Below are 21,843 nucleotides of genomic sequence, written 5' to 3' on the forward strand. Positions count from 1 at the left end.
TTACACTATTCGTAGTATTCGTGGGGAAGCGAAACGTAACGTGATTCCCCACGAATACACGAATCTTCCCCCGAATTATACAGCCACCTAAATAAAAATTTAAACAAACCCACCACCCTCCTGAACCCCCCCAAGACTTACCAAAACTCCCTGGTGGTCCAGCGGGGGGTCCGGGAACCATCCCCTGCACTCACACCCTCGGTGCCAGTTTCATCATGGCACCGATAGCCTTTGTCACAGTGGCTACCGGTGCCATTGGTCAGCCCCTGTCACATGGTAGGAGCACAAGATGGCGCCGATGGCCATGTGACAGGGGCTGACCAATGGCACCGGTAGCCCCTGTGACAAAGGCTATCGGCGCCATGATGAAACCGGCACCAAGGGTGTGAGTGCAGGCGATGGTTCCCGGACCCCCCGCTGGACCACCAGGGAGTTTTGGTAAGTCTTTGGGGGATCAGGAGGGTGGGGGGTTGTAGTTAATTTGAATTTTAGCAGGCACATGAATAGAAATCGCCGTATTAACGCATCGGGGTGCCATACGACCGAATGCAACGTATCTGCTCCCCGACGAATCAGAATCACGAATGCAACATATGGCGTCCCTCTGCACATCCCTAATATTTGTTTATTCAATTTATGTTCTGCTTTTTCAGGGACTTCAAAGCGGATTATGTTCAGGTACTGTAGGCATTTCCCTATCCCTAGAAGGCTTACAATATATTAGGGATTAATTTACTAAGGCTTTTCTCCCATTCTATGTCTATAGGAAAAATGTTTAATAAAAGAGGCCCTTTATATGTGAGGCAATGAAGGAAGAAGGGACTTGCCCAAGGTCACAAGGAGCAGCAGTGGGATTTGAACCCTAGTTTCTCTGACTTGCAGCCAATTGTTCTAACCACCAGGCTACTCCTCCACTTTGAAAGTTCCTGACCAGTGTGACAGCCCATGTGCTGCTTTGGAAAAGCAAGGTCACCTGGAAGGAGATCATCACCTTGGTGTGGCAAGAAGAATGTAGATAGCTGGGTGGCTGGTAGAAATGAGGTTGGCTTAGTAAATCACCTACTTGGTGCAAAGATAGTGCATCTAATGCATCACTTAGCAACAGGGCCAGTGCAAGGGTATTGGGTGCCCTAGGCGACCCTTGCGCTGCCGCGCCCCCCCCCCCCCCCCCCCCCCGACCTGTTTTTGTGCCGAATGTGTGCTTCTCAGGGCACCGAGTCATAAGGGGCGCCTAAGAGCAGCCACGTGGTGCTGCAAGCGAAGTCCATCCCGCAAGCAGCCCTGAGAAGCACACAATCTCTATTTCTCTTTGCCGCGAGCGGGATAGGCCCTGCTTGCGGCACCACGTGGCTGCACTTCTGCACCCCCTACAGCTCGGCACCCTAGGCGACCACAGAAGTTTGCCTAATGGACGCGCCAGCCCTGCTTAGCAAGGATTTTAGAGAGTGCTGGGAAGGAGCCAGCTGTCATGTTACATGTGATTACCACCAACATTTTGTTTTAAGTCTATTTTGTTGAATTTTGTTATTTTATGTTAAAGATCTGCTTTTGTGTTTTATTTATGCGATTTATATTTAATGTTGTATGTAATGTTCTCACCGCGAGCCCTTGTGGAAGGGTAGTTATAATTGTGAGAGATAAATAATTAAACATAAGAAGGTATAGGAAGGAGGTTCTGGATGTAAAATTTAGAATTTTAGGTAGGAAACTGAAGTCCAGAACCTCCAGAGTTACATTCCCAGAAATGCTCCCCCGTCTCATATGCAGGACCCCAGAGCCAGGCTAAGCTCCAAAATCTCACTGTATGAATGAGACAACAGTACAGGAAAGAGAGTTTTAGATGTGGTGGGACCTGGGGAACGTTCTGGGGAAAGGTGGGCCTATCCCAAAGGGATGGGTTCCACCTTAACCACGGTGGAACCCAACTCATGTTGCTAATGATTTTGGAGCTCAGCCTGTTTAAAAAAAAAGTGATAGAGCAGTTTTAAACCAGACCATGGAGGAAAGTAGAGAGTTGCTCAGAAGTGATGGTTTGGAGGAAGGATCTTCCAAGGATATTTGCAGAACAGGGAAGTTAAACTACTCCAACAGTGAGTGTTTAAGACTGAGTAGCCCAGAGGGATTTAAATAAAGAGCAAACATATGCTCATAACTCTAAACTGCCAGTATCATCTGCTAATATGCAAGCTATGAATGCAAATGCAATGAGAAATTCAATTAAAAAGCATATTTTAAAATGTCTATATGCAAATGCAAGAAGTCTGAAAAGTAAGACTTGTGAGTTAGACTGTATGGTATTGTATGAGAATATAGACATAATAGGCATCTCAGAGGCGAGGTGGAAGTAAGATAACCAATGGGTCAGTTTGATACTAGGGTTTAAATTGTCTCAACATGACAGGGCAGAATTGATGGCATAGAATCAAGCAAAATAAAAGTCTTACAGGAAACCAAATTCACTGTGGAATCCTTATGGATATAAATTCCATGTATGATGGGTAAGAGTATAGCCCTGGGGGGATGTGAACACAACCCTGTGCTTAGGACTCCTTGAATATATGACTGTTTATCCTGCTTGTTCATATATAAAAAAACAGATTTGCTTACCTGTAACTGATGTTCTCCACCTTCCCATAGAGTTCGATCACCTCTGTTCTTTCCATAAGTTATCTTAGCTGAGTGCTGTTGGGTGTAGGGCTATTGCCCATGTGATAAACATTTTAGACTATTCCAGCCAATAGCTTATCACCCTCCATACTTGTTACCATGTGGTGATGTCACCCACTGTTAATCCTACTGTCCACAGAGAACACCAGTTATAGGCAAAACTTCGAGAAAGTCATCATGGGTCTAGATCCAAACCTCTCATGTCTTATCTTCAATCTCTTTTCTGCATATTTTATCATGTTTTATACTTTTATAGATGCTATATTCTTGCAAATGACACAGTACACTGTGAAAGAGAACTATACCAGTCATCCAGAGCTTGGAAGGACCACAAGGTTTACATTGATAAAGAGGTTAGTTGACATTGCAAGACTCGATTCCCAATGAAGATGCTGGGCCATTTTAAATCAAATGTTATATTTAAATATCATTAATATAATTACAGATTGAAGCTCTCCAAGACAGAATTAAGAATTTAAGGGAAGTGAGAGGACACCTAAAGAGAAGAAAGCCTGATGAATGTGACTGCAGTAAGCAAGGGTAACTACTTGTTTTGATCATTATTATTCATATAGTATTTACAAGGTCATTATCTCACAAGGGTTTCAAAGTATAGTTGCACAAGTTTGTTATGCAGTTAGCCTGAAATCTTTATAATGAATTTTTATTGTTGTGGATGCAAAAAAGAAAGGAGCTCTCTTGCATAGTAGGTAATATGTCTTCTTTTTTTTATTTATTTATGCAGTTTTACAATAATTTCAAGATAAACTTGAACGGAAAATTTAGAGAGTATCACACACAAAATTATATGAAACATTATGTTTACAATCAGGTCCTGGTAATACGTCTGTTCTTTGTCCACTTACTGTGCAGGTGTGTGCAGTGAACAATTCTTTTAGCAGTGTATGAGAACAGGAATGAAAAGAACATTTATGTCTGCAGAAATTCTGAGTAATTCAAATTATGGTTCATTGGAAAAAGGAGGATCCAAAATCAGTATGATGTTTAGTGGACAAGTTATCCGGCTACAGTTAGCCGATAACTTGTCCCAAATATTCAGCGGGATAAACGTCTCGCTGAATATACTTGATTAAAGTTATTCGACTAACCATAGCTGGATAACTTTAAACATAACTGGATATTCTTTTGAATATTGCTGGTTATGTATAACATTATTTAGCTATGGTTGGCCGTATAAATTTAGACTTAACCGGATATATTAAAAAAAGAATATATACGGTTAAGTTACTTTCCATTAAAAAAAAAAAGTGGTCTGTCTTCCACCTCCCTCATACCCACATTGCCAAGGCCTTATGGGACCAAACTAGTCACCCCCCGAAAACGGGCCATTTCATCCAGAAAAGAAATTTTCACAGGCGGGAGTCCCCTCTCCCCCACCCCCTGCTCCGATTTCCCCTTAGGGTGCCAGAATGTCAAAATGGCGACCTCTGGATCCCTGCCCCAATGCCCACCCCCAACCCTTTCCCTTCTCCCACCACCACATACCTTTTTTCCAAGGTTCTCGCCAGGATTGCGGTAGCCTCCTACCATGATCCTGGCCCGGCTCTTCTGGGGATGGCGATCCTGGCCTGGCTCTTCTGAGGACACCTCTACGTTGTGAGGTTCCTATGATAGAGGCGTACGAGATCCTAGTGAGAACCTTGAAAAAAATTACAGGGAAGTGTGGGGGGGGGGGGCATGGGGGAAAGGGTCGGGGTGAGGATTGGGGGAGATCCAGAGGCCACAATTTTGACATTTTGGCACTAAAAGGGGAAATCAGAGCAGGGGGATGGGGGAGGGAGGACTCCCAGCCACGAAAATGTATTTACTGGATGAAATGGTCCATCTTCATGGGAGTGGCTAGTTCGACCCCATAGGGCCTTGGCAACGCGGGTAGAAGGGAGGCGGAGGACAGGCTGCAATTTTTTTTTTTTTTTTTTTTAAATGGAAAGTAGGATATATTATTTTTTTGAATATATTCTGTTAAGTCTAAAGTTATATGGCCACATGAAGCTGGATAACTTTAGATCTGCTTCCAAGCAGGTGTAAAGTTATGCAGCTAATTTACAGGGTCACTTATAATTTCATGTTAGGGCCTTAAGAAGAGTTGATTTGTACAATGTACTGTCTACCTAGCTTGATGCACTCTCTTCCTAGCTGCAATCAAGCTAGGTAGAGAGTACATTGTACAAATCAACTTCTCTTTACCTTTCAGGACTTCAAATGACAGAAAATCTTCACTGATGGCACCTTTGTCTGACTGTGTATGGAAAGCTGCCCCCCAAAACCTACCCCACTGCCTAAACCTCACCTCAAGGTAATAGTGCCCCCTCTTACAGTGGTATAAATAGAAGAGTGACATATTGGTCCCTATAGAGATATTCTCTCTCTCTCTCTCTCTCACTCAGGGGCCATTTCAATAGAGTGCGCTCAGCCGAGCACACTGCATAACCCGCAATTGGACACGGGTTGTATAGGCACTAATTAATCCCCTTATACAATAAGGGGATTTGCGCCTCTACAACACATGTCCAACATGGAGTGAATCTAATTGCGCTCATCACATGCAAATGCATGGAATTGAGGCTATTAGGCAGTCACTCCCGATGCAAAAAAAAAAAAATGTGCGTCTGGCTGAGCGCCGTTAAAACTAGTACAGAAAAGCAGAAAAAACTGCTTTTCTGTACTGCCTCCTACTTAATATAGTTGCGATATTAAGTAGGAGGAAAAACAAAACTAAATAAAGTTAAAAAAAAAAAAATCCCACCAGCAGTCGGGTGCAGGAAACGGACAATCGACTGACAAGCGTCTGTTTCCTGAAGCCCTTGGCTGTGTGTGGCTGTGCGGCGTTTAGGAAAACCAGCGGACGGCCGACACCGATCGGGTTCTCGTTAGCAAGGAGGAGCTAGGGGCGCGCAAGCAACCCTAGTGCCTCCTTGCTAACGCGACCCCCTAATTTAAATATTGCATGACGCCCCCAAGGGGGGCGCCTGGGGGTGCATTACAGCGCTTGCTTTCTGCGCATATTTATTGCATTGGCCCCTCAGTGTGGTAGCAGAGAAAATAATCTAATCACACCCCCTTTTTATCACGGGTACTGTTTCCGCTGTATTTATAGCATTTTGATGAATCAAGGGCGTAGCCAGATATATCCGATATTCGGCTAAGTTAGCCAGATAAAGGGGCCCTTCCCTGGAATGCCCCCAAAATGCTCCTTTTATATCCGGCTGTATTTTAGCTGGATAAGAAGTTCAATATGCCGTTTAAGCCATGTAGACGGATATCTTGTGAGTTATCCGTCTAAATGGCTTTTGAATATCTACCCCATAACGTTTTGTGCTGTTTTTCAGTGTTCTAAAGAGATTCCATAGAAAAAGAAACTGTGTAGCAAATAATCTAACATTTGTCATTCTGTTCAATATTGAATCTGCCTTAACCTGCCCCAGGAGCTGCAGAGCATGATCTGTCCCAGACCTTGTTTAGTAACCTCCTGGCCTCTGTAACGTATTTTGCTTTTATGGGAGCCATGAGATCCCTTTTCAGTTGCTGTGCAGCTCGGCTAGTTATAGTCGGATAAATATATCTGGCTAGCAGGCAGGGTATATTCAACACCCGCATATCTTAACTTTTCAGGTATCCATCTAAGTGGCTTTTGAATATTGACCTCCATATGTTTAGTAAAAATGCTGAAGGATAATCTTGGATTTTTCCTTGCATTTTCTGAAGAGAAGCAAGTATTTCCAGGCCTTATAACTGGACCCACAAATCTTTCTTTCCCCAACTACTACCCTATTCTGTGCCCAGCTCCTCCTTCCCGTTTTTGATGTTCTCTTTAAAGAACATACAGAGAAATAGTGACAAGGGTCATATGGCTGGGGTGGCCTGAGCAACAGAAACTGCACAGGGAAATGTTGTCCTATTTATGCAGGGATTCTTGCATACTTTTCCTGTGAGACAATGTTTTTATATAATATGCAAATTATATACAAACCCCTTATTTAAATATGCCATTTATAAAGTAAGCTGCCAATTTAGAATAATACAGCATACCAATATTACTGTAACTTAGGCCACTAGTGCAAGGGGCTTGGGATACAAGGGTGCAAATAGATTTTAACTCTTATTAGAAAGAAAAATGTTGCCAGACCATCAACACAAAAACCTGAGGATCCCTATAGCAGCTAGCTACCTATAGCACTAATTGCAAGTCATTATATACACACAAAAATCAAATTCTGCTGTCAGTTTAGTAACAAAACAAACTCCCTCCAATGCCATGCACATTGAAATGTAAAAGAAATCCTTGCAAAAAATCACTTGCAACCTATACAGCACCCCCCCCCCCCACCCCCCAGAATTCAAACAGTAACAATCTTACCCATGAAAAGGTAATGATAGAATCCCAATGAGGGATGTGCAGGCCAAATAATTTAGGGTTTTTTAAAAAAAAATTGGGGGTGGGGGGGGGGGAGTATGTTTTATTTATTGATTTCAGATCAGTTCATTTCCTGAACCAAAAACAACACAAAAGGAAAAAATGAAACAGGACCTCCCCACCCATTGTGACTTTTTCAAACTCTGAGACTGATGCCAAAATGACATCAAAATGGTGCCAGTCTCAGGGCTGGCCAGAACTATATTCTTGTACTGGTCATACAAACATATACCGGTTTTAAAGAGCTGCGGCAGGGTAGGAGCAAGTGGGAATCACTCCTGCCCCTTTTTCCTGCCAAGACTCCCATGAAAGGGGTAAGCGAGTGCTGGGGAAGTTCCCGGCTCCAAGTGATTCCTGGTGGGTGGGGGAGAGGCCCTGAGAGGCTCCAGCTCCAACTTCTGGTAGGGCTGAGAGAGTTTATTTTATTATCTTTCTGGCAAACAGCTAATGTGTACATTATTTGTCAAAAAAAACCCCAAAAACACCCAAAAATGTTTGTTTTAATTGGGTTTGGTTTGGATTACTCACTCATTTTAAACAAATGCACACCCTTAATACCAATAAACTTTCTATTCATCCCCACAACTAAAATTCCTCACCTCTGTCACACGCACAAAACATACCCTTACCCTCAGCAAATACAATATAAAGAACTAAAACTTAGAAATAGAAGTATTTATTTCATTTATTTTAAATTTCTTATGTACCGCATCTTCCACAATGTTCAATGCAGAGTACAGCACACACATTCATAATGAATGAACTACAACAATAAAATATGTGGACTAACCTGAATTAAAAGCTCAAAAAGCCAGACAGTGCATACAAGTTGGAGAAGGAGAAACAGAAATGCTTTTCCTCCTGTACTGTGCAACATAGAAATGATATGAGACATGCACATTCCTAAGGCTGACAGGTTCAAATCACTAAACTGAAAATAACATGGGGTTTTGTTGTCTGAACATTTTATTTGTATATGTAACCCCCCTAGATGGGACACACAAAATGCGCCTGTTCTGGAGCTGAGCACCAGTGTCTCAGTGGGTTCCCACACTCCTGGTGAGTTCCTCATAACTCCCCACTCATTCCACCAAACTTTGAACACTATCTCTTAAATTCTAATAATACTCTCCTTAGAGGACCCTCTTAAAGGGGAGCCACACAGTACAACCCAATAAACTTTCCATCCAGAAGCTTTCCATTCTTTTGCCATACCTTACACCATCTAATAATTGTTCACATCAATTTTCTTATAGTGATGTTTTCCGAATCAAAACGTTCAAAACACTATCAAACATTTAGAGCACCCCAGGAACAAAGAGTCCTCCCCCAGATTCTTTGCTAGACCAGTTTACATTGAGCCCATTTTGGAGGCCCATCCTATCTAATTGCGTTAGTTGGTCCCAGTTTTTTTTTCTGCTTTCCTGTTGTTGGTCTTCTAACTCCTTTTCATTTCTCTTCCTTCTGTCCCCCTGTTATCTTCACTTTCTCCTCTATATATGTGTCTAGCATTGATCTTACCCTGTTCTGTTTTTATTCTCCATTTCTCTTTTCCATACCTTTCTATCCACTCATTCTAGATTTGACCCCTCTCACCCTACAATTCTTCCTGTTCCAAATCTTCACCTCCCCAACTCTTCCCTCCATTATGCCCTCACAGTCTTTCATCTTCCCCTAACTAGGTTATTCTCCTGACCACCCACTCTCACACTCCCATTTCCATTGCTTTACCTCTCCATCACCATTTCTTTACATTTTTTTTATTGTCCTTACCCCATCTCTCCATATCACACAGGTATTGCCCTTCCCAGTCCTCACTCTCCTTCTTTTCACCTCATACCTACCTGTCAGTTTTCAATCTCCCACTCTCATCCCATTCCCAGCCCTCCTATTCTGCCTTCTGTTCCCAAGCCTTCCCCTAAACTCCACTGGTCTATAGTTACCCAGCTCGTCCCTGGAGCCTTTTTTAAATATTGGGGTTACATTGGCCACCCTCCAGTCTTCAGGTACAATGGATGATCTTAATGATAGGTTACAAATTTTAACTAATAGATCAGAAATTCTATTTTTTAGTTCCTTTAGTACCTAGATTGCATACCATTCAGTCCAGGTGATTTGCTACTCTTTAGTTTGTCAATCTGGCCTACTACATCTTCCAGGTTCACAGTGATTTCGTTCAGTTCGTCTGATTCATCACCCCTGAAAACCATCTCCGGAACTGGTATCTCCCCAACACCCTCATTAGTAAACATGGAAGCAAAGAATTAATTTAGTCTTTCTGCAATGGCCTTATCTTCCCTAAGAACCCCTTTAACCCCTTGGCCATCTAATGGTACAACCAACTCCCTCACAGGTTTCTTGCTTCAGATATATTTTAAAAAGGTTTTATTATGAGTTTTTGCCTCTATGACCAACTTCATTTCAAATTCTCTCTTCGCCTGTCTTATCAATGTTTTACACTTAACTTGACAATGCTTATGTTTTATCCTATTTTCTTCAGATGGATCCTTCTTCCAATTTTTGCTGGATTTCTTTTTGGCTAAAATAGCCTCTTTCACCTCACCTTTTAACATTGATGGTAATTGTTTTGCCTTCCTTCCACCTTTCTTAATGTGTGGAATACATATGGACTGCGCCTCTAGGACTGTATTTTTAAATAATGTCCATGCCTGTTGAACACTTAACCTTTGCAGCTGCACCTTCAGTTTTTTTCTAACTATTTTCCTCATTTTATCAAAGTTTTCCTTTTGAAAGTTTAGTGTTAGAGCTTCAGATTTACTTATTGTTCCCCTTCCAGTTATTAGTTTAAATTTGATCATGTTATGATCACTGTTGCCAAGTGGCCCCACCACGGTTACCTCTCTCACCAAATCCTGCGTTCCACTAAGAATTAAATCTAAAATAGCTCCCTCTCTTGTTGGTTCCTGAACCAATTGCTCCATGAAGCAGACATTTATTACATCCAGGAACTTTGTCTCTAGCAAGTCCTGATGTTACATTTACCCAGTCCTGATGTTACATTTACCCAGTCAATATTGGGGAAATTGATGTCCTCCATCATCCTTCACAACATCTTTTGCCTAAACTATATTCTTCAGTCCTCTATCTGACATCTCTAATTCTGTCCCACAGAGTCCACTAAAGGCTCACCCCCAGCCCATCTCACACTCCCCCACTCATATTTTCTAGTCCTGCATCATGGCCTTCACAGACTCTACCAGCTCCCAGTCTCACACATCCTTACTCATACCCTTGATCGCCCAGTCTCATAACCATCAGCCTCAATCCCCAACCTCCAATCTCATTCCCCAATGCTCAATCTCCACAACCCCCAAGCCTCATATCACACTTCCCTGTTCAAACTCTCTAATCATCAACCTGCAGGCACATCTGGCAGTTACTGTAGAGACAGGAAGAAAGAGAGCACACATTTCACTTTGTCTGCAAGCATCTTCCTCCTCCTCCTCCTCCTCCTCACAAGCTTCCTTTGTAAATCAGACATGCACTATGGAGAGAAAGAAACATACTCTACTCCTATCTCATAATGCTGTCATTTCCCTTCAGAGAAAGCTAGAAGAAGAGGAAGAATGGGGCACCAATCTGTTTGTGATTGGAGGCCTCTGTGCCCCGATCCACAGAGTGAGCTTCTGGTGTTAGGTCACAAGGTGGAGCAGAGCACACAGGAGTCTCCAAGAAGATTTGGGAGACTTGGGCTGTCTCTCGCACCAGTGAGTCTCCATTCTCCCCCCATCCAATCCCAAAGTCTCCCTCGCTCTCTGCCTGCCTAGTTCCTTTCACCAATACCCGTCCTACATCATCCCTCCCAATCCACAAGTCCCTTCTCACTTCATCTTCCCTCCCCTTCCTATCCCCACTAATCCTTGAGACCATCTCAAGTCACCATCCCCCTCCAATTCACAAATCTCATCTCACTTTCTCTCCCGCAAATCCCAAGCCCCAGCTGACTTCAACTTCCCACCAAACCCTCAGTCCCAGAGTCTCACTCAACTCATTTTCCCTTACCCCAATCCATGAACCCCAGCTCTCTTTCCCTCTTACAATCCCTGAATCGCATCTCATCTTAACCCCATCCTGGAGTCGCAGTTCACCTTCACCCTACATCCCTGGTGACTCCCATCTCACCTCATCTCTCTTTCCCATTCACCACCCAGTGGTAGCTCAGCACCAGCTAGCAACAGAGCTGGCAACCTATGGGCAGGCATGGCACCTCTCTCACTAGTTCCTCCTTCATTCACCGACACCTTTGCTGGCCATGCAATTCAATCTCAAGCCAGCAGTTTGAAAATCATGGTGCTCCATAGATTTCTATGCAGCACTGCGTAGTTCAAACAACTGTGAACCACACAGGCAAGGGAGTCACCAGTGGCAGGAGGAGCAAGTTAGAGAAGTACTAGATCCAGAATGCTGTCCACTCTTCTGCTGGCCATAGAAAGTGAGGAGGGAAGCAGGAGGTGAAACAAAGAGAGGTATAGGCACTAAGGGTCAAGCCATTGTTTAGGGGAAACTCTGCCTTCCCAGCCTAAATCCGCTATGAATGTTACTTTTGTACCCATTGTGATCTATACATGGAACGATGATATATAAAATGTCTAAATAAATAAATAATCCCCCATGGTGATGCCTGTGCTTTTCAGTGAGGTACACTAGTAATAAAGAGCAATGATATGGTGTACCTGACAATATTGACTTACTTGCACCACTGGTTGTACACTGAACATAGCTGAAATATTTATCTAGAGACGAGATGTGTGCTCTAGTCCTGGAAACACAACTAGATAAGAACACATGACATTTGAATACTAAGCCTGATTTTCTGTTGATTTTAGGAGAATTTCTCTTATCTTCATGTGCCTCACTTTTCCTAACTGAAATTGGAAATAGTCATTTTCCCCTTTTCTATTTGGAAACTGTCATTGCCAGAAATATGGTATAAATCCATCCAGTTCTATTGTGACTGCATGGATTTATACCATGCAGTCCCAATATTCAGAGAAATCCTACTATCTAAGTTAGCCGGCTAACATAGAATGGATATTCAGTGGCAAGGCTATGCCGCTGGACATATCCAAGTAAGTTCTAGTTAGCCAACTAAGTTATATTCAGCTAGCTTTTGACCTGCTATTGAGCAGGTCTAACTTATTTGCATAACTTAACTGGATAAGTCAGAATATCGGCATTTATCCAGTTAAGGTAACTGTATAAGTAGCCCAACCAGTTGCCTGCCCCAATTTATCTGGCTATCTAGCCAGATAAATACTTATTCAGCAGCTGCCACTTAGCAGGATATGTCCCTACTTATCCAGCTAGGTACAATAATGCTAAATTTTGGCCTCTACCTGTCTAGTAGCCACTGGTGTTAGTTACATGATCATACATACTGACATTAATTATGGTATTTCAATACAATGCCATAGTAAGTTTAGTTTGCCACAGTCAGTTTTTTTGGAGGAAGTACGTAATAATTTCAGAGGTATTATAGCTTTCTTTTGTTTTAATTGCAGAAAATGAATTAACTTTGAACAGGTGGCAATTTATGAAAAGCTTACATTTTCAGTATTATTGCCTGCAGCTATTACAATAAAGAAAAAGGCGTGAAGGCACAAGAAAAACTGAAGAGTCAACTTCATCCATTTAAGTGAGTTAATATTTTGCATGCTCTCAATAGTTCTTCTTAGGAGAAGATTAGGATATGCAGAGACTTGGGTTTTCCAGCTACGCCACCAATCACCAAAACAAAAATAATCAACAATCAGTGAGGTAGTGTACCTAGGTTCCAAAAACTACCATTAGGTGTATGATGCGACATTTGTACTAACAAATCTTCCAAGAAACAAGTAGAATTATTTATTATAGGAGGTACATATATGTAGAAGTATTTCACAAACTAGGAAGCTCAAAGATTAGGTGTTAAATTATCATACATCCTTCATGGGAGGACAGAATTGCAGAGAATGAAGAGGTTGTGATCACATAGGTCATTCCTACATCAAGCAATAAAAAGCTCGATGCTAGAAATACAGACATAGTGAAAGAAAAAAACAGGATGGAATTAATAGCCTTGTCAGTACTACTTATATATAGAGAAAAGATTATCAGTTACCAAAAGATACAAGGCGAGGCTATGAAAATATAGCAGAAAGATACAGAAAGTCCCAATTGTCATAAGTGCTACCAGTATGATTAAAGAGTAGTTCAAGAAGAATCTTGAGACTATATGTTGCATTTATATATTACACCAGGGCTTCTCAAACCTGTCTTGATGACCTTACAGTCAGTCTGGTGTTCAGGATAAACACAATTAATATTCATGGGATACATTTTCAATCACTGGAGACCCAATATGTGTCAATTAATTTCATACTTATTCACTGTGGATATCCTCGAAAATCCGATTGGCTGTAGCATCACCAAAGCAGGTTTGGGAAGTCCTGCATTGCACTTACTAGCTCCAGAACAAACTCCTTTGGCAAAAGTCCAGTAGCAAGAAGAGTACTGGCAGTAAATATGAGGGGTGAAACTTGAGTTGATTCACAGTATTCTCTGGTTTACAAGCACGATTCATTCCTATTATGGCATGTGCAAACCAAATCCATTTGGAGATACTTGGAGCCTCAAAGAGATAAAATTTCAAACTGCTTTGGTGTAAGGTTCATGGATACTTTTTATCCACTGACTTTACAATCTACTTCAGAGAGAAAGTACATCTCTACTTTCCCTTTAAAAATTCTTTTAGATGCAAAGTACCTGCAAAATTTTGCACCTGCATGTTGTGCGGCTAGATTTGTAATAGAAGTTAACACATATAAGTTTGAAAATACAATCTACAAGAGTTACTTTTCAATCCCATTCAAAACATGGCCCTGTGAATGATTCACCTAAATGCAGCTAAAAGTGCATGTGTTGTGTGGAACCCCACTTGTACAAGCAGAACAAGGAACAATAGATCATATTATGAGGCTCCAAGGTGGTAGAAACAGAAGCAATATTAGAATGTATTTCTTCACTGAAAGGGTGATGGCTACATAAAATGACCTCACTGTAGAAGTTGTACCGATAAAAACAGTAATGGGATTCAAGAAAAAACAAGATGAACACAGAGGATCCCTAGGTATAAAGAAGTGATGGCAAAACCAGAGGTCAACTGAGGCCTATGTCATGAAATTGGAAAGACTACTGTAACCCTTGGGCTGAGGTCCTCACTGAGGAGTCCAAGGACACTCTTAATTTTCAAGGGCTTAAGATGTCTACAACTCCCCATACCATCCATACTCTATTACAAGATCCCTTATCGGGAAAGGGAGAAAGAATACTCTCCAAGGCCCTGGGCATTTTCTCTAAAGTGACTCGTAATAAGCACGCTGGACTCTAGATATTTTTCCAGCATATTTTACTGATAGTTGATATTAACGTGGTGAATGACAATTTTCATGTCCTTGTTCAATACATTACATAATCCATTCCCAATAAAACTGTGATTCTTTAAAGTTGATAATATGTAATCTTTCCTTCCAAATCCCTTCCCAGTTTCAGGGGCAATGTTAAAGCTTCCTCCCAAAATGATAGATATGATATTTGGACTGAGCTACATGACACAATTCAATCTCCTATTTCTTGTATCTTAGTCAAGATATCTTGACTAGACTTCTTGCAGCTTCTCCAGCCTCCTCATTCCCTTGATGAGTATCTCCCAACTCCACTCCGGAATATCTTGATGATATTTTAAGTGGTTAACACTTGATGGGTGCCACTGTTCTCCTTCCCTTCTCTCTTCCTCTTCAGGGTTATGGTTGAATGTCTCAACCTCCTCAAAACTCTAGTAGTTGATGGGGTCTAAATTCCTCTAGCATGGGGAATTTAGGCATCAACACAAATAGCACCAGTCTCCAAAAATGCAAAAGAAAAGGAAGGGTGGATAAAACTTCCTTCAAAAGAATTTTACTAAAATAAAAAACAAAAAAACCCACATTCTTAAACAATAGGGAAGAATACCTTTTCTGCTCTTTCTGAACACAAACTTTAAGACATAAGGTCCAAGGGTTCGTCTTTCCCAAAACTAAAAAGAAAGAAAACAGGGGCAAAAGCAAAACAAAATAAAAATCCATACCATAAATGGTCTCTCCTGGTTTTTATAGAAACAGGACATTACCAGTATAGCTGCTCTCATGGGGGGAGCTGCTAAACAAACCTACAGGCTTGACCTCTACCTGTATTGATTGTATATTCCTTTTAGTGGTGACCCAGTAAAGTTCTACACTAGATAGGCCTAATGATCTTTCTCTTTTGCTGATTTTGTTTCTTTGTTTCTGTAGAATTTAACAAAAGTTTTCTCTGCAATTTGGGGGCTGGTTCAGATTGGATGCCCTTTTAACTCATGTAAAAACTTTGACCTTTGCATTTTATTCTCTAATTGATGCCTTAAGAGTGTGTGGCCTGAACTCTGCACAGTTCCTAAGTGACAGAAATTTGTGAGCAAACACCGCTTCTTCAGAAGATCTAAGCAGTTTATGTTTATGTAATGGAGCTGGGAATGCTATGGTGGCTTCTCCTCTTGCATGCTCTGAATTTCTTTTCTTTTCTTTTTTTGGGTTACTTTGCCAGAATGTTTTTACAGCAGTCCATACTCAGATTTTGTTTTGCCAATATTCACCTACCTGAGACCTTGAGCCCTTTAATAATAAAGCAATCGTAATGAATGTTTTTTTGCACAGGGAAGCAGCACAGGAAGTGGACAGTAAGCTTCGACTATTCAAAGAAAGCCGCAAAAGAAAGAAAGAGAGAAAAGAGAAAAAGCGCCAGAAGAAGGGAGATGAATGCAGTCTTCCTGGGCTCACGTGCTTTACGCATGATAATAATCACTGGCAGACAGCACCTTTCTGGAATTGTAAGATCTCTGTATTAATTGACTGTACTCTTTCAAGAGGCATACAGGAATAATGTTTGATGTCAGTGCAACCAGTAACAATTATCAGTGAGCTCGGTTATAAAGGGAATTGTACTGTTGAAATTTTCTTTAGAAAGAAAATATCTTAAATTTTGTAGTAAATAATGAAGATTTCCTAATGCTGTTTATTAAACGTAGTGGACTTTATATGCAGCCTTAGGGTCCTAAGAAAGTGCCAAGAAAAACAACATCCTTTCTGAACCCGGAGGAGGGGTAAAGGCAATAACTGCTTTTAAAGAGCCTAAGACGGGGGTTATTATAGCTGATCTTTAAACATTGAAGGGAAAATCACAGATTTGATTAAACCATACCATTGCTTGCTCTTTGGCAAGGTTTGTTTGGTTTTTTTTTTTGCAGGAAATATTGGACAATTAAGAAGTATTGTTGCATAGTAATATTTATTAATAGAAACAGTTATGTTTATCCAGAAACTTTTCTCTTTCCAGTGGGATCCTTCTGTGCTTGCACAAGTTCTAACAATAATACTTACTGGTGTTTGCGAACAGTAAATGAGACACACAATTTCATCTTCTGCGAGTTTGCTACTGGATTTTTGGAGTACTTTGATATGAGCACTGATCCTTATCAGGTAAACCCAACTGGTCCTGTAAGGAACTGAGTAATTATAGCAAACAAAAAAGTCTTCTGGCAAGACGAAAGTGTTTATTTTTAAGAATTAAATGTGTTTGTGGCAGCTCCTGCCACTCTAAAAATGGCCACTGCACTGCATGACCATTTAGATCGCACTGTCCTGCAGACATTACCTGGGAAAGGAGCAGCAGTTGGTGAATCAGCCTGGGATTCTTCCCTTTCTGGGCAGGAGAGAGGAGCCCTGGTAGGGAGGAAGAAGAAAGATATGTCATCTGGGTTCATTCATTGAGAGAGAAGGAAGAGTCAAACTGAGTCAGGGATTTCCTTTCCTATGCCTGGGAGAAGAGAGTAAGCGGTGTGGGCCTAAGCCCAGACATTCTCTACCCTATGATTGAGAATAGATCCAGCATTTATGTGGGTCTGAGAAGTCCTACTACTGGGCCCAAGAGGTGGGAGAGAAAGAAAGAGGAGCTGACATAGGCCGAAGATATTCTTTCTCCCACCCCTACTTACCTCGTCCTCTGAAAGAGAGTGGACATGATCCAAGGGGTGGGGGGTAAATGAATCCCTGTTATCCCCAGATTGCTTATGTGTTAAAACCAAGGGGCCACACAGTTCCCAAGGCCTTCTCTTCCTTCCCAGATCACTCACTCTCTCAGATTTATCTCTTAGCTTCTGGGATACTGGGTTCATCCGACAGGGAGGAGGTTAACACCTCCAGAACCCCTGGTGCAGTGGTGGGCGACACAACTCAGTCCAAAAATTCACACACACCTTGGGTTCGCAAGTACTCATAATAGCTGGTAGTAGCAGAGGTCAATGGCACCATTAAATGAAGCAGAGTCCAATGGTGGTGGTCAACTGAAAAATCTTTACTTTAACTTAAAAAGGATGATCCAAGAAAATATTTAAAAAAAAATCATAAAGAACAAGATAAAAACTATTGTACTCATTAACAATCATAAGCAGGGGAAATCAAAAACCTCAGATCTTCCAAAAATAACTATCTCAAAAAGCTTGTTCCACATTCCTTTCCAAAAAATTAGCAGTTTCACCCAGGAGAAGTCTTGCCTCACAAATCTCCTACACTTTTTGAAGGGATGAATAAACGTGGACAAAGGAGAACCGATAGATGTTGGTGTATTTGGATTTTCAGAAGGCGTTCGACATAGTCCCTCATGAGAGGCTTCTAAGAAAACTAAAAAGTCATAAGAACATAAGACATTGCCATGCTGGGTCAGACCAAGAGTCCATCTGTACTTTGGACCGGTGCTTTTTAATATATTTATAAATGATCTTGAAAGGGTGCAACGAGTGAGGTGATCAGATTTGTGAATGACACAAAATTATGCAGAGAAGTTAAATCTCAAGTGGATTGTGATGACTTGCAGGAGGACTTTGCAAGACTGGAAGATTGGACATCCAAATGGCAGATGAAATTTAACATGGACATGTGCAAGGTGTTGCATATAGGGAAAAATAACCCTTGCTGTAGTTACACAATGTTAGGTTCTATCTTAATAGAGATCTAAGCCTCATAGTGGATAAAACATTGAATAGTCGGCTCAGTGTGCTGTGCCAATAAAAAAAAGCAAACAGGAATTATTAGGAAGGGAATGGCAAATAAAACAGAGGATGTCATAATGCCTCTGTATCGCTCCATGGTGAGACCGCACCTTGAATTCTGTGTGAAGTTCTGGTCATCACATCTCAAAAGGATATAACTGCACTGGATAAAGTGCAGAGAAGGGCGACCAAAATGATAAGGGGCATGGGACGGCTGCCCTATGAGGAAAGGCTAAAGAAGTTAGGGCTGTTCAGTTTGGAGAAGAGATGACTCAAAGTTTTTCATTTTCTCCCTGTCCTCTTCCCCCTCCCTGTCTATTGTATTTCTCCTCAGTTGTATGTAAACCATTATGATGTCTATTCGAATAACGGTATAGAAAACTATTAAATAAATAAATGAGAGGTCTATGAAATCATGAAAGGATTTGAATGAGTTAATGTAAATCGGTTATTTACTCTCTCAGATAATAGAAGGACCAGGGGGCAGTCCATAAAGTTAGAAAATACTTGTTTAAAAGAAATTGAAGAAAATTATTTTTCACTCAGTGCATAGTTAAGCTCTAGAATTCAATACCAGAGGATGCAGTTACAGCAGTTAGTGTAGCTGGGTTTAAAAAAGGTTTGGATAAGTTCCTAGAGGAAAAATCCATAAACTGCTCTTACAGTAATTAATAAGCAGTAGTAACTTGTGATTTATCTAATGTTTGGGTACTTGCCAGGTACTTGTGACTTGGATTGGCCACTGTTGGAAACAGAATGTTGGGCTTGATGGACTCTTGGTGTGACCCAGTATGGCAGTTCTTATGTTCTTCTATTCTTATGTTTTGTTCTACCCCACCCCAAACTTTTGTGATTTTAAATAAACAGGTGTAGCAGTTGCTAAACTTCTTAAATCCTAATTCTGGTTCTTCCTTTCCTGTAGTGCATTGAGAATGACAGTCTAAATAAAACATCTACTCATCCACCAAACTTTTAATTTCTAAGCTGATATATATTATAATGATTTATTTTACTCTCTAATGTTTTTCATGTAAAGGTCTGGTACATAATGTAAATGATATCTAGGGCATGTTTTGTGCATATTGCCTCTTCCTAGGGTTGAATGTTGGACAGAAATTTAAGTATCTTGTTAATATTTGGTATTGACTCTCAAGTTGATGGTTGATGTTGAACGGTATATAATTAAACATCCAATAAAATGCACATTTAGAAAAATTACACATTTTTTCGTGTTTCCTATTGCTTAGCTGACCAATGCAGTCCATACAGTGGAACGAGGTATTTTGAATCAATTACACCTACAGCTAATGGAGCTGCGAAGCTGCCAAGGCCATAAGCAGTGCAATCCAAGACCAAAAGGTCTTGAAGCAGGTAACTCTATCAAAATAGCTATTTATTCTCTGCTCTCTATTTCCAGTATATTCAATGGGAGCCCTCAAACTCTTTTCTTCCTTTGAATTCTTTGTTTTTGTATTGGAATGACATTTCATAAAAGGATACATGCATGCTATTCTGGAAATGTACCTTCAGATGTAATTCTTAAAATCGATAAAAGCCTAAAATGTTTCCAATTTGTGGTGCAAAGCAGAGAGGGGAAGGACTTGTGTGGCTGCTGGAGGTTCAGATGCATTGATAATAATCAGGAGATTGACTGGTTTCTGCTTGCCAGCATGATGGCTTTTGCAGGATTTCCATCCATTCTGTCCTACAGGTTTATTCTAATTTGTAAATCTTTCTTTAACAGCAGAAATCTCTGCTGAAATGTCAGGATCTAAACTAGCAAACCCGTCCTTCTAGTTCGCCTACTTGACAACAAACTTCCACAGTAATGGCTAGTCTCAAAAGCTAAAAGTAACGTGCGGCTCAACTTGTACTCTTCTATCTGATGCGCCTGCTCTTCAAAGGAAGTCTTCTCTTTCTAGGATTTAGATTTTTCCAAATATTGCCTTGAACAATTTTATTTTGGGCTTCTTTTGAGTCCTCTTTTAAAGCTCTTTTGCCATAATATATTTTTCTTTTAAGGGCTTACGCTGTTTGGGATAAAACAAATTATACAGCTTTTCAAACAGCCGAACTCTCTTGTTGTTCATGCTATGTCCATGCTTTTGTTGCATGGCCTTCTGATGCTGTCTCGCACACTTGCACCCTGATTTACTCAGAATCATGTCACGGGGAAGGGAGAGGGGCTTTCAAATAGGAAAAATACTTATATCTTCTCAGGGGATAAAATAATAAGAAGAAAAATACTCATTTATTTTAACTGCCCTCTCAAATATATCTCTTTTTCTGGCATTGCTAAATTAAAACAAATCAGACCATGGAAAACCATAAGTAACATATTTAGTTTAATTCATTTAGTTTTCTATGCGTGTTCTGACGTTGATGCATTTGTTGGGTTTGCATATGCCCTTACTGTTTTTTCCTTTAACGTATATCCCTGTCTTGCTTTGGAATTTTCAGTCCCATCTCTAAACATCTTAAGCCTTTAATAGGCTTCAGCTATGCCCTTAATACAGTTTCATTTCTCTTTTTTGCTTTTAGGACTTTAGATGCTGTACATGGAAAACTACATTGTGAATAGTTTTTATAAGTTCTAAACATTAACAGAAGTTCCTCTTGTATTTTCCTATATCAGGAAGTAAAGAGGGAGGAAGCTATGACCCACACAGGTATCCAGATTTTTTTTATTCTCCTCAGCAGCTTTTTTTCCAAATAATTGCATGATCTGGATCATTTCCACTAATGCTTCTGCCCTCTCATTTTGCAAACAGTGTAGCTTTCAATGCATGCAAATGCTAACCACATCCTTCCCTGTCATCAATTGCGGATCTGCCAATTTGCATTTAACTCTGCTCACCTTCACAGCAAGACTTCATGCAGCTCATGCTTTAAGGTTAAGGGTGAATGAGGCAACCATCTCCTTTAAAAGGCCTGTGTAACTGCACATGTAAATATAACCTTCAATTAATCCTCATCCAAGAAAGCTTGAAGTCACTGGCTATTGGCTAACAAATTCAAAATGTCTTTGCTGCACTCTGAGTAGTACCAATGCTACATGCTGGCAAACAGCACTGATTATGTGATTAAGGTCTCATTTCTGATTAGTTCCCAGTTGATCTGGGTGCATTGGTGCCCCCTCATAAAGAGAGAGCATAGTACATAATTAAGAAATCTTTACTGCGATTACAGCTGTAAAATAACAGATCTCAATGTGGGGTTTTTAAATTCTATAAATTTATCAAATCCTTGTTTTTACTTAATCAGAGTCTGGAGGGTCTCTTAGGGCCAGATTTTAAAAGGGTTGCAGTTACGTCTGCTTCGAGCAGGCGTAACTTCTGCGACAGAGGTGGGGGGAGTTTAGATAGGGCCGGGGGGGGTGGGTTAGGTAGGGGAAGGAAGGGGAAGGTGGGGGGAGGCGGAAGGAAAGTTCCCTCCGAGGCTGCTCCGATTTCGGAACGGCCTCGGAGGGAACGGGCAGCGCGCGCAGGGCTCGGCGCGCACAAGTTACACAAATATGCTCATTTGTGGTGGTCACTTGCGCGTGCCCACCCCGGATTTTATAAGATACGCGCGGCTACGTGCGTATCTTATAAAATCCAGCGTACTTTTGTTTGCGCGCCCG

The 21,843-nt window shown here is 41.0% G+C and overlaps 1 protein-coding gene across 6 annotated transcripts in view; it reads left to right on the plus strand.

Annotated features, from left to right (window-relative positions):
* SULF1 (sulfatase 1) overlaps positions 1-21,843 on the plus strand; it is a 369,532-nt gene that overhangs the window by 318,321 nt on the left and 29,368 nt on the right. For 4 of the 6 annotated variants that reach the window (XM_029591438.1, XM_029591439.1, XM_029591440.1 and 1 more), the window contains 6 exons: positions 2,924-3,020; positions 3,113-3,207; positions 12,693-12,758; positions 15,832-16,004; positions 16,511-16,653; positions 19,469-19,592. In XM_029591438.1, coding sequence (XP_029447298.1) covers positions 2,924-3,020; positions 3,113-3,207; positions 12,693-12,758; positions 15,832-16,004; positions 16,511-16,653; positions 19,469-19,592 — 698 coding nt within the window. Of the gene's footprint in view, positions 1-2,923; positions 3,021-3,112; positions 3,208-12,692; positions 12,759-15,831; positions 16,005-16,510; positions 16,654-19,468; positions 19,593-20,762; positions 20,891-21,843 lie in introns of all 6 variants that reach the window. The other 2 variants (XR_003854840.1, XM_029591444.1) reach the window with 2 other exon arrangements.

The sequence above is a fragment of the Rhinatrema bivittatum genome, chromosome 2 (assembly GCF_901001135.1).
Source record: "Rhinatrema bivittatum chromosome 2, aRhiBiv1.1, whole genome shotgun sequence".
Classification (NCBI taxonomy): Eukaryota; Metazoa; Chordata; class Amphibia; order Gymnophiona; family Rhinatrematidae; genus Rhinatrema; species Rhinatrema bivittatum.